General features: G+C 38.9%; 1 protein-coding gene across 1 annotated transcript in view; it reads left to right on the top strand.

Moving 5' to 3' along the window:
- The window catches only part of ITGA11 (integrin subunit alpha 11), a 187,153-nt gene extending 175,666 nt beyond the window's left edge, over positions 1–11,487 (top strand). The window contains exons 25-30 of the mRNA XM_031955317.1: positions 2,155–2,268; positions 2,529–2,615; positions 3,837–3,947; positions 5,808–5,903; positions 8,594–8,707; positions 10,517–11,487. Of these exons, the coding sequence (XP_031811177.1) occupies positions 2,155–2,268; positions 2,529–2,615; positions 3,837–3,947; positions 5,808–5,903; positions 8,594–8,707; positions 10,517–10,588 (594 nt within the window). The 3' untranslated portion in view covers positions 10,589–11,487. The remainder of the gene's footprint in view (positions 1–2,154; positions 2,269–2,528; positions 2,616–3,836; positions 3,948–5,807; positions 5,904–8,593; positions 8,708–10,516) is intronic.
- The last annotated feature ends 1,439 nt before the right edge of the window (positions 11,488–12,926 follow it).

Consider the following 12,926-nt stretch of genomic DNA (forward strand, 5'->3'; position numbering starts at 1 on the left):
CAAAGCCATTTGGTACTGGCTAAGAAACAGACTAGTTTTAAGATAGGTTCATAGGGCAAAATAATCAATGACTATAGTAATTTAGTGTTTGACAAACCCAAAGACCCCAGCTTCTGTGATAAGAATTCACTATTTGACAAAAACTGCTGGGAAAATTGGAAACTAGTATGGCAGAAAGTAGGCATTGACCCATACCTAACACCATATACCAAGATAAGATCGAAATGGGTTCATGATCTATATATTTAAAAATGCTATTATAAACAAATTAGAAGAACACAGAATAGTTTACCTCTCAGATCTGTGGAGAAGGAAGGGATTTGTGACCAAAGAAGAACTAGAGATCATTATTGATGACAAAATAGATCATTTTGATCATATTAAGTTAAAAAGTTTTTGAACAAACAAAACTAATGCAGACAAGATTAGAAGAGAAGCAATAAACAGGGAAAGCATTTTTACATTCAAAGGTTCTGATAAAGGCCTCATTTCTAAAATATACAGAGAATTAACTCAAATTTAAAAGAATTCAAGCCATTCTCCAATTTATAAATGGTCAAAGGATATGAACTGACAATTTTCAGATGAAGTAAATGAAACTATTTCTAGTCATATGAAAATCACTCCAAATCACTATTGATCAGAGAATTGCAAATTAAGAAAACTCTAAGATACCATTACACACTTCTCAGATTGGCTAAGATGACAGGAAAAGATAATGAAGAATGTTGGAAGGGATGTGGGAAACTGGGACACTGATACATTGTTGGTGGAACATTAACAAATGGATCCAATCATTCTGGAGAGCAATTTGGAACTGTGCTCAAAAAATTATCAAAGTGTGCATATCTTTTGACCCAGCACTACTGGGTTTATATCCCAAAGAAATCTTAAAGAGGAGAAAGGGGCCCACATGTGCAAAAATGTTTGTGGCAGTCCTTTTTGTAGTGGCTAGAAACTGGAAACTGAATGGATGCCCAATTGGAGAATGGCTGAATAAATTATAGTATATGAATGTTATGGAATATTATTGTTCTGTAAGAAATAACCAACAGGATGATTTCAGAGATGTCTGGAGAGACTTGCATGAATTGATGCTAAATGAAATTAGCAGAGCCAGAAGATCATTATACACGGCAACAACAAAATTATACAATGATCCATTCTGATGGATGTGGCTCTCTTCAACAATGAGATAATTCAAACCAGTTCCAACTGTTCAGTGATGAAGAGAGCCATATGCACCCAGAGAGAGGCCTATGTGTGGAGAACAACATAGCGTTCTCACTCTGTTGACTTTTGCTTGCATTTTGTTTTCTTTCTCAGGTTTTTTTTCTTCTTGATCTAATTTTTCTTGTGCAGCAAGATAACACACTGTGTGTGTATCATATTTAACATGTATTGGACTACCTGCCATCTAGGGGAGGGGTGGGAGGAGGGAGGGAAAAATTTGGAACAGAGAGTTTTGTAAGGTTCGATGTTGAAAAATTACTCCTATATATGTTTTGTAAATAAAAAAGCTTTAATAAAGTTTTTTTAAAGAGTAAAGGCATGCAGCTTAACAATAAGAAACCTGATTGGGATGGAGATGGAAAGTAAGGGTGGACAGGGAAAGGGGCCCAGCTGTAAAAGGCTCAAAAAAATCTATCGACTATTATTGTAATGGTGATTGTTGCTGTGCATAAGAAGCAACATAGCACAGCAACTGGACTGTACAGAATCAGGAAAAGCTAGGTTTGGGTCTTAGTCCAATACACACTGACTGTGTGATCTAAGGAAGTCACTTAATTTCTCAGTGCCCTGGGAAACTCTTTCAGACTCTAAGTGAAGTAGATCTGCATAAGCAAATAAAGTTTCTCATCAGAACTTCCCTAAACCAATGAAATTATAGAAAATGCACAAATGGGCTATAACATAACTATCATATGTTGTACAATAATATTGTAAATTATAATTACAACACAATAGAAATTAAGGACCACATCTCCTAAATTAAATTAAAGACCAGTATCTAGACATCATGGGCCTGTAATGCTTCCTCTCTTGTTCTACTCCCCATTCACCTGTTCTGATTACTACTGTTCTTTTAGGGCTTCCCATAATCCCCTTCCCCAGTGCTTAGTAGGCTAACACCTTTTCCCTCTTTCTTCATAGATCCTAAATTTAGGATTTTTCCCAGTAGATGGGGTCACAATTAAATTCACAGTCCCCATTGCCACAAGAGGAGGAAACCGCCTACTGATGCTGAGTGACTTCTTTGTGAATCAGGTAATGATCTGCCAGGAGTATTCTCTGATAGTCTAAGGTGAGCATAAAACCTTTCCCTGAGCCATCAAGAACCCTGCTCAGGCAGAAATATCCCTACTGCTCTTTTTCCCACTGTCTGTAGTGCTAACATGATGGGTTTGCTCCTAGGTTATTCCGTGGTAAAATTCTCCCCTCATGGAGACTGTCTGATGAACTTGGTTGTAAAATTATATTTTGTTTTGTGTGTGTGTGTGTGTGTGTGTTTTTATTTGTCTGTGTAGGAGAATACAACATGCAACATCTGGGGGAACAATACTGACTACCGACAAGCTCCCACTGAGGAGGACCTGAGTCATTCACCACAGCTGGTAGACACACTCCCATGGAAAGAGGGGTAGAATGTAGTAGACTCAAGATCTCTGTTTCCTGGGCATAAAAGCTGTTTTTCTTAGTCAATAAGTACCAACTAAAAGACCAATTAAAGGTCTTCATCCTTAAGCTATACCCTATGAGAAGTATAAATAATAAACAGAGAAAGAAAATGGTGGGGCAGAAAAGTCAGAGAAAGATTTATAAATGTGGTCTGATTTAGGGTGCACTTTAATGGGAAGAAACAAAAGAAGAAAAAAGGGCAGATATTCTGGTATTCCAGAAAGGGTTAAAAAATGTGTGTGTGTGTCTACATATATATATATATAACATACTATACATATTATATAATATATATGTAGACACATACACATACATATACCACATGTGCAAAGGGACTTCTGATCTTTGTAATATCCATAAGGTAGATAAGGAATATATATTGGCTTATTTTCTAGGTAAGGAAACTGAAACACAGAAAGAGAATTTAATTCAACACACATGTATCTATTAAGTTCCTACTATGTATAGAGACACTGCAAACTACGACTATCATTGAAATTATAAAATAGGGCTCCCAACACAAATACTTTGTTCCTTCTTTAAGGAAGCAAGGACATATTGGGTAAGGAACCTGGCTTGAATAATGAACCTGGAATTTTTTTTCAATTACTTAACATCTCTGTGCCTTGGTTTCCTTCTCTGTAAAATGAAAATAATAATGGGATTTACCTCAAAACATTTCTGTGAGGATAAAATAATACACGTAAAGTACTTTTCAAACCTTAAAGTGCTCTGTAAATATTAGCTATTATTCCAATATGCCAAAAACTACCAGTCTTGTCTATTTGGGATGCAAAAATAAAGTAGACTTCTCCTCCTCTTTTGGGGCTTATCAAATTTTTACCACAAAAGCATCAACATATATGCAGGGCCAGCCTAATTTATAGGAATGAGAGGCTATAAGCTCTAGAATCTCCACTGACTGACCTACTGATTCAGATCTCAGTCTCAGATAGATGACTCTAGCTTGACTCTAGAGTTCTCAGATGTAGGAAGAGTCCTTAATCTTAATAACTGAGCTAGTCATTTCTCTTTTTGCTTTTAGGTCCAGCCTAGGAGAGAGTGACTTTACCTAGGCCTTGCACAGAGTAGACTCTTAATAAACATTTGTAGAATTCAATTAAATTCACTCTCCCTTGGGTCTATTTTTTTTTCAGAACCATAGCAATTCAGATGTGGTTTCAATCAACTGCAATGTGAAGCTGGCCAGCAACCAGGAAATGAGTTTCCACCTACTGGGGAATCTATGGCTAAAATCCCTCAAAGCAGTAAGTAGTCAAATCCCTCCCTGACTTACTCCCAGTCCTTGTGTTCTCTTAATCCAGCTAAAGAATAGAGAACCCACAAGAGGATTCAAATCCCTTTGTTTCCCAGGAATAGAGACCCTCTTTAGGTTCTCCATGGTTATCTAATTTATAGGTTATTCCTGCTACTATTTCATCACAAACCAATTCTTCTTCCTTCCTCCCACTCAATGACACTTAATTGAACAATCAATATGTACTCAACACTGCATTTTAAGATATGCAAACAACCTAATCTGTGTGTCAGGCAATTTACCTTCTAAAAAAGCCAAAAAGATATAAATATAATAAAATTAAATATCAGCACAAAAGCGCACAAAGTAATGTTAAGTGACAAGCTGATAGTCAAAGGAAGGAAGGCTCATTATAAACTAGTACACAAAGCTTCATGAAACAGGTGAGATTGGCAGAATAGAATTAGGCAGCTAGATAGATATGCTGTCTAGATAATTACAGAATGCCTTCCAAACTAATAGAAATCATTTCCCTCTTATCCATTATTTTGGACTATCTGCCAAGTAATGAGAATCACACAAATCTGGCTGCCCTTATATATGTTCTCCCCATCCTTGGATCCCAATAATCTTCTCTTCAATCCCTGACCAAACTTCATTCAGTGGATAAACTCCTGGCCATTGTGGTCTACCTAATACCACCAAGTTCTCCTAAGCTGAAAAAAAAAAAAGCCCAGATGTGTTGAATTCAAAATAAGAGCTAGAAACCTCAGGATCAAATAGTTGCAGGCAGGAGCTGGGGAACTCCTAGTGAATGTTATCCCTAGTGAATGCTAGGGGGTCAAAGAGAAAGTTGGGAAAATGGGGGAAATGGGAAAATGACAAGCACTGTGGATTTAATTATTGGCCTGGAACATAACATCCTGAGAACATAAATCTTAGAATATTAAAAGAGGGAAGGTCTTTAGACAACATTTACTATTGGTAGAAAAACTAAGGTGTGGAAAAGATGCATTCACAGAGGTCATACCAGATCAATCTGTGCCCTGGAAAGAACACTAGACTAAGGGGGCACAGTACCTGGATACTTCCCAAGTGAACTTGTACAAATAGTGACTTAATCTCTAACAGGGCCTTAGTTTTTTCATTTGTATATAATAGTCATTACATAGTGGTATCTACTGAGCAACACGTAAAATAAAAGGTCTGATCCTGAAGGTCCCTTCCCAGACTCCGTCTATGATCCCTGATCTGTTATTCTTTCCCTTAGTATCACTAAAAAAAAATTAAGTTCCTGTTGATGCTTTACGTTCAGTATTTGGATCAAATCAGTAAATATTAAGCACCTACTCTGTGCCAAACACTGATCTGAATACTGTAGTAAACCAGCATGACAGAAAGGTATTACTGGGTCACCACTGGGAAAGGCAGCCATAGCTGGGAACCATGGTGACTCATCAGATGAAAGGGGAAGAAAGGGACAAGAAGAAAACAGAACCCAAAGAACAAAAAGTACAATTCCAACAATATAAATTTGTTTAAATCACTAGTAGGTACTAAAACTCAGGTAAGACTAGAAAGCACCAAAGTACAAAGCCCTTCTCATCAGTCAACTACAAAAGCAAATACCATGTGCTACTGATCCCCAGTCTTTCTATTATGTGGCACTATTTTCTAATAACATACCTCATGTGAGGATTTACTGAAAAGTGTCTTGTATCAAAACATGTATGTTTGTTTTAGAGGAGAGGAACAGGGAAATAGCCAGTATATGGGGAGGATCCTTATCTGGCCTCCTGGGACTCAGAGGTGGGTTGGGGGTAGGAGCCTCTGTCCAATGCCAGACAACAACATCTCTGTCTCTGCCCAGCTCAAGTTCAAGTTTTTGAAAATCAAAGTCAATGCAGCACTACAGCGTCATTTCCAGAGCCCCTTCATCTTTCGGGAAGAGGATCCCAGCCGGCAGGTGAGTGGGGACAGAGAAGGGGAGGGAGGGACTCCACAAGATCTAGAAACTCGAGCCTGAGAAGTGGGCCCTGGTGTACTCCCTCCCCTCTTCCAGAGCCAGGCCAACCTACATCATTCCAGAAGAAAGGGCACAAGGGCCAAGAGACCAAGAGGTCGGGAGTAGTCTCCTCTTCCCAATCTCCACCCCTGCTCCTCCTGGAAAGGCCAGCAAGGCTATGTCATCTCTTGAAAGCAAATTTAATAACACACTGCAGATTTTGAAAACCTTAAAGCAATCTATAAATGATTTTGCTATTTCTCTTCTTTATTTCTTTGGGTCTGTCTATATGATCAGTTTTCTATTAGTTGGTGAAATAAGAAACTCCATTCAGAATGTCTGGTAAAAAGTCAGTAAGAATGGCCTTGAAGGGATCTTAGGAGTCATGTAATCTAACTCCCTCAATTCATAGATGAGGAAAATTAGGGCCAAAGACATAAAATTACTGGCGCAAAGCCTTACCCTATGAAATGAAAACTTAAATTCATATAAATACATACTATGTGCTCCTGAAAAGTTATCCACAGGTTAATTGTTTGTTATGGAATGTTTGGGGGAAGTTGCTGTTTTAAAAGGGTATCTGATGCTCTAAATCATTTGGGGGTGGGGGGTGAGGGTTAAATCCTTTCGCTTTGAGCAACGTCTAAAGGTCTGGCCAAGCACTTGTAAAAGGGATTTTTTTACTGTGATGATGATGATGATGACGATGACGATGACGACGATGACGATGACGGTGATGATGATGGTGTAGCAGCAGCAGCAAAGGGCTATCCCATCTGCTGCCCCCCATCCTCAAGCCTCTAGTACCCAGGCACTTAAAAAAAAGTCCGAAACCAAGACAACCTGGCCTCCTGAGGACCATGTGGTTCTGCTGCCCTCTCCTGGCTATACTTAGGAAGTGAGGCTCTGAAATCTAGCCTATATATATATTTATATACACAATCAGTTTTCACCTCTGAAATCCAGTATATATATATATATATATATATCTCCAGCCAGTTCTCACCACCCCAGTTCAGAAAACAATTTTTATGAGGAAGCAGGGAAATATTCTTTTCAATCAACCTCATGTGTTTAATGATCTCTCTTTCTCCCAAGAGAATGGGATGTGAGGGAAGAGAGAATAAGGTTTTCTGGATACTTGGTCTTTCATAATATCAAACAAAATTAACCAGGATTTAATCTTCTACTAAACACAATAGGAGATACAAAGATGTATAAAACAAAGGCCCTCCCTCTAATCTCAGTCTAGTTGGTATGGCAAATATATGCCCTTTAAGATATAAATGTAGAATAGTACACGAAAAAATTTAAGTATATGAATGGCATACATAGTAAAGGAATCTAACTTTAGAACTAGAAGGGATCTTAGGAGTCATGTAATCTAACTCCTTCAATTCATAGATGAGAAAACTGAGGGCCAAAGACATAAAATTACTGGTTCATTACTGCTAATAAGCAGCAGACTCCAATCCAGTGTTCTGTCTACTATACCAGTCTGTCACAAGGGCCATGAGATCAGAGGTGGTAGATATCAGAGAAGTGGTAGTCATCTGCCATTATCTTCAGAAGTCTGAAAATGATAAGGATGATGGCAGATGATTTAATGGAGAAGATAGGGTTTAAATGGATTTTGAGGAATAGGTAGAATTCAGATAAGTAAAAAGGTCCAGATAAACAAGTCATATTGAATAGTAGTGAGGATCGACATTGTAATAAAAATGAGAAACCAAAATGACTAGTGTTAATTGGAGTTGGGGTCTTTAGAGCCAGAACTCAACAAAATTGTGCAGTCCTCCAAATTTGTCCGTTCTGCTCTCTGCCTCTCTTTTTCAGGTCCCATCCTACTTTGGGCCTCAAAGTTTCAAAATCAGAGGATAAGAAAGCTATTTTATGAACTGAACCAGCTACGCCCAGAGAAAGAACTTTGGGAGATAACTAAAAACCATTACATTGAATTCCCAATCCCTATATTTATGCCCACCTACATTTTTGATTTCCTTCACAAGCTAATTGTACAATATTTCAAAGTCTGATTCTTTTTATACAGCAAAATAACTTTTTGGTCATGTATACTTATTGTGTATCTAATTTATATTTTAATGTATTTAACATCTACTGGTCATCCTGCCATCTAGGGGAGGGGGTGGGGGGTAAGAGGTGAAAAATTGGAACAAAAGGTTTGGCAATTGTTAATGCTGTAAAGTTACCCGTACATATAACCTGTAAATAAAAGGCTATTAAATTTAAAAAAAAAAAAAAGCTATTTTAGGGTTAAAGCTGCTTTCTCAGTAACCCTTCCCTCATTCACAGATACTTCCCATATGACAAGCCTAGGAAAGAGTCCTGGGTAATACATAGTCAGAGGTAGATATTACCAACCTTCAGAGAACTTCCTTCTGGAAGATACTGATCCATGAAGACTGGAGGGACATGGTTCCCTGTTGTTTGGGCCTGAAATAGAGGAAGAGAATTAGACACTGGTCATGCCAGTCTTTTCAACATTTTCTATTAAAATAAGGACCTCTTCCTCCTCCATCTCATCCTCCATCAGACTGAAAGCTCTATAAGAGCAGAAGCCATGTCTCCACCTCAAGCAAGTGTTTTACCAATATTCAATAAATGGTATTTCTTGGCTTTTGTCCCTTTAGGTCATATTTGAAATCTCTAAGCAAGAGGATTCCCAGATCCCAATCTGGATCATCATCGGAAGCACATTGGGAGGCCTCTTGCTTCTTGCCCTGCTGGTCCTAGCACTCTGGAAGGTGAGGGCAACAACACCTGAAAGTGGAACAGGCTAATGATAAAAGATGGGGAGCTGGGGAGCCTGGACATTTAATCTTCATCAGCTCTCTGGGATCTAAACAAACTCCTGATCTTGAGTACTTCCTCCCCAAGGAAGTAAGGTCAGACCCTCCATTCTTTTCTCCATAAGCCCCCTACCTGCTGCTTATAGCCTATTACTAGGCTCTTGAGTTAAAGATCATCTTTGCTTCCAAGTATGATAGAATTGCAGAGCATCAGAACTGAAAGAAATTTTAAGGACATCATCTAGTTCAACCCCTCATTCTCTAGAGGAAAAAACTGATATGTAATGGGACAAGCCCAAAAAACTCAAATTGGGAATAAGAACAGGGAATGTCGTCCCTATTTCTTACATCTTAGTTGCATATGAATCTTTAACATTCAATTCAACAAATACTAAGAGCATTAAAGTCAACGTTGGAGATTCTCTCCTTTAATGAATCTTTCATGAAAATTCTAAGTAGACGAAGCTATCCTTTAGTACCCCTTCATTTTCAACTTCACACACACATACAGAGGTACTAAATGCCCTTGACCTGTTCCCAGGATGCACAAGGTAGTCATAGTCCACTCACAAGCCACTTCCTTCCTGTGGTTGTTCTTCCTATCCTTCCCCACATCAAAATTTAGCAGATCTGTGTCTCAGTGCCTGAGAGATGGGAGCATAGTCACTTGGAAAACTAATTCATACCAAATTGCTATTGGCTTAATGTATTTCTCCTTCCCAAAGAAAATCTGAATATTAACTGTTCCTTCAATGCTTTAAACCAGAACAATGTGGGAGAAATAAAATGACGAACATTTTAGGTTTTACAGCAAGGCTAATGAATGAAACAGTAGCTTAGGAGACAGGGGGCCTTTTTTTAGGCCCTGAAATTATACATTGTAGACATCTGCTTTATTCTATCAGTATTTAGTTTTGGCCTTGCTTCCAATAACTGATCCTTTCCATTCTTCAACACCATACATGGGCATACATATGCACAGCCCTCTCTGCCATATCACCACCACTACTCCAAAGAACTCCTATTCTCCAAAGTTAACTTGCTTGCCTAAATGAAGTTTCTTCATCAATACTAATCCTTATAATTACCTTATCTGACTTCCATATAGTCACATTAGATTTTCACATTACCATTGTCAGACTATTATAATCTTCATTTTACAGATGAGGAAACTGACTTGGAGAGATTAAGTGACTTGATCAAAGTCACATAATTAGCAAGTGATGGGTCCATGAATAGAAGTCTAGTGCTTTCTTGACTGCTTTAATAAGTGATTATTCAAAGTTTCTGAAAGATCCAGGGATGTGACAAGAGGGAGAGGGAGAGGGAGAGGGAAGAGAAGAGACATTGAAAGTCTAGTGCTTTCTCTACTGCTTTAATAAGTGATTATTGAGAGTTTCTGAAGGATCCAGAGCTGTGACTGGAGGGAGGGGAGGGGGAAGAAAGAAGAGAGGAGAGATTGAAATACATAGATATTAATTCTTTTCAAACAGCTTACAAAGTCGTTTAAAAGATAGCAAATATAAACCAAGATATAATTAAGCACCAGCTTGTGCATTCAATTAAAGGAGAATCTGAGAGGGACTAACATGAGCAGGAGGCTTCTCATCAGATATTTGAATGGGGCTCTGAAAGATAGCAAAAAAAAAAAAAGTGGGAGGGGGGTTAGAGTGATAAGAGTAAACCAAGATATGGAAGGAAAGTAGACCATATTTTGTCTGTGGTAAATGAAGGATGAGTTTTGTTCCTTTTCGATACCCACAGCTCGGATTCTTTAAAAGTTCCAGTCGAGAGAGGAAAACAGAACAGGAACCCAATGCCAAAGTGCTGGAATGAGGCTCCATGAGGGTGTGATTCAATGGGGATGGGGACAGGGTGCACTTTGTGTCTGGCCCACATCATGTCTGCAGCCTATGGAGTGCCCATCTGACCATCTCTGGACCAAGGGGAGAAGAGAAGACGCATCCCTTTTCAAATGATGTCATCTCAAAGCATAAATCCCCAGAGTGGCTGCAGTCTTGCTTTCCCCAGAAAGGTACTTCAAACTGGTTTTTAACAGCGCTGATCTGAGCCTGGGCAGCCGAGCATACACACACACATACTTTGCTCCTGCCTGGCTTATCCAAAGACCCAGCTTTGTCTTCTCAGTGTCTCAATTTAGAGATGCTTTGGGGAAGCATACCTTTCCCAAGGTACCAGGATGCAAGCAATTCATCATCAGATGAAAACTGGGGAAGAAGATTCTAATGGCCATGGCTCATACTATCCCCAACACTAGGCTGTGTGGAAATCTGAGCAGTGTTGTAGGAGGCATTAAGGTCTGGTGTGTTCATCTCCTACCCATCTGAAATTCTGCCGATGGCTCATCAATCATCCCACCTATCCTGCCAGCTCCTGATTTTCCCCCACATCTTCTCCAAGCTGGATTGGACAAAGGCAGGGGAAGACCTCATGAGCCTTCCTCCCCATCTCTGCCAGATTAATGCAGAGCCAAGGGAAAACTTATACCCCAAGGAGCAATTTATCCCAAGGAATAAGGTACTGGTTTCTACCCCTAGCAGTTATGGGATATGGAGAATCGGACAGACAAGGATTTATGTTACTAGCCTCAGCAATCAGGGAGACAGGCTGACTACACACACACACACACACACACACACACACACACACACACTTCCCTCCTTCTTACTCCCAGCTACTGTTAAAGTTGCTTTAGTTTCTCAGTACCTCAGAGGGAAGAGTTTGGATGATGCAAAATATGGTGCTATGAAATCCACATTTCTGAATTTCCTACTGACAGCCTACAGGAAGAAGTTATTGGAGTTGGTTAACAGGCAAGAGTTAAATCCCAAACTCTGCTCCATGTACCCAACAGTATTCATCATTGGCAACATATCCATTCACTTACAGTCATGCTGTAGCTTCTACTAACCCCTTCTCTACAAACCCCTTGAAGGATTCCACTCATGGTCCTGCCAATCCCAAACAAAAACCCAGTGGTCTAAGAGAGAAGAGTTTTAGCAGATATTTTGACTCATCGTCTTCTGAATGCACTGAATAAAATTCTTATCAAATTAAGCACCTTAATGTAGAGAGTTCAGTGTCCAGCTACATATTCAGGAAACATCTACATTTGAAACATTATGAAAAACCAGTTTGAAGCATCTTCTACAAACTGTGTGACTTCATAAGTGTGTGCACAAGGGAAACCGACAGGTGTGTACTGGCTGAGTCTGCCATGACACCACTGAGCCAGAAGCACCAAGGCCAACACGTCTAGGCCTTCTTTGTGCAAAATGAAATTATTTATGCCTTTTGAACTTATTTTCGATGGGAACAGGAGGATGTGTAGGAACTAAGAGCATCTGTCCACCTGTACATAGTACAATCTTTACTGTCTTAAATATTTTTGAGAATTAAAAATATGTTTAAGATACCAATAGTTTTGCTCTAATATCCTGTGGTCAGGGTGCTTTCCATCAGGATGATTCTGACTCCATGTGTCATTTTTTCCCCATAGGAGGAAAGACATAAAAAGGGCTATCAATTTCCTTACCTTTAGTAAAGCCACAGAATCTCAGAACTGGATGGCTGCTCAAAGGTCAGCTGTCTAGTCCACACCCTCATTTCACAGATACTATGACAAAATTCAGAGCTGCTTTGTCCAGTACAGTCCTGTATACTACACTAAGGACTAAGATAGCAAAAACTCAACTTAGAAAAAAAGGAGAGACTTAGCAAGGAGAACGATTTAGGGGATTGGATCAAATGGTTTCTAAGATCCCTTCCAATTTTCAATCTCTGTAGAGTAATATTTCAGTTATTTGCTAATATCAAAAGGATTACACAGAATAAAAATTAAACAGATTTCACTTGGTCTCAAAAGACAGCACCCATATTCAAAAAAAGTATTTATTTTGCACCTACTTTTATTACAAGAGGTGATCAAATCTGAGTATTAGAAAGAACTATGAGAGATAATCTAGTCCAACCCTGGCCTTCAATGAACAGTGAACACTTATACTCTCTAATATGAATGCCTGTAAAATAAAACTATTTCATTTTAGGTATGATATATTTCAACACAATTTCATACCAGGACTTTATTTAAAGAACATGAAGGGCATCTAGTTGGTACAATGGGTAGAGCACTAGCCCTGAAGTCAGGAGTACA

This window comes from Sarcophilus harrisii, chromosome 2, assembly GCF_902635505.1.
Source record: "Sarcophilus harrisii chromosome 2, mSarHar1.11, whole genome shotgun sequence".
Classification (NCBI taxonomy): Eukaryota; Metazoa; Chordata; class Mammalia; order Dasyuromorphia; family Dasyuridae; genus Sarcophilus; species Sarcophilus harrisii.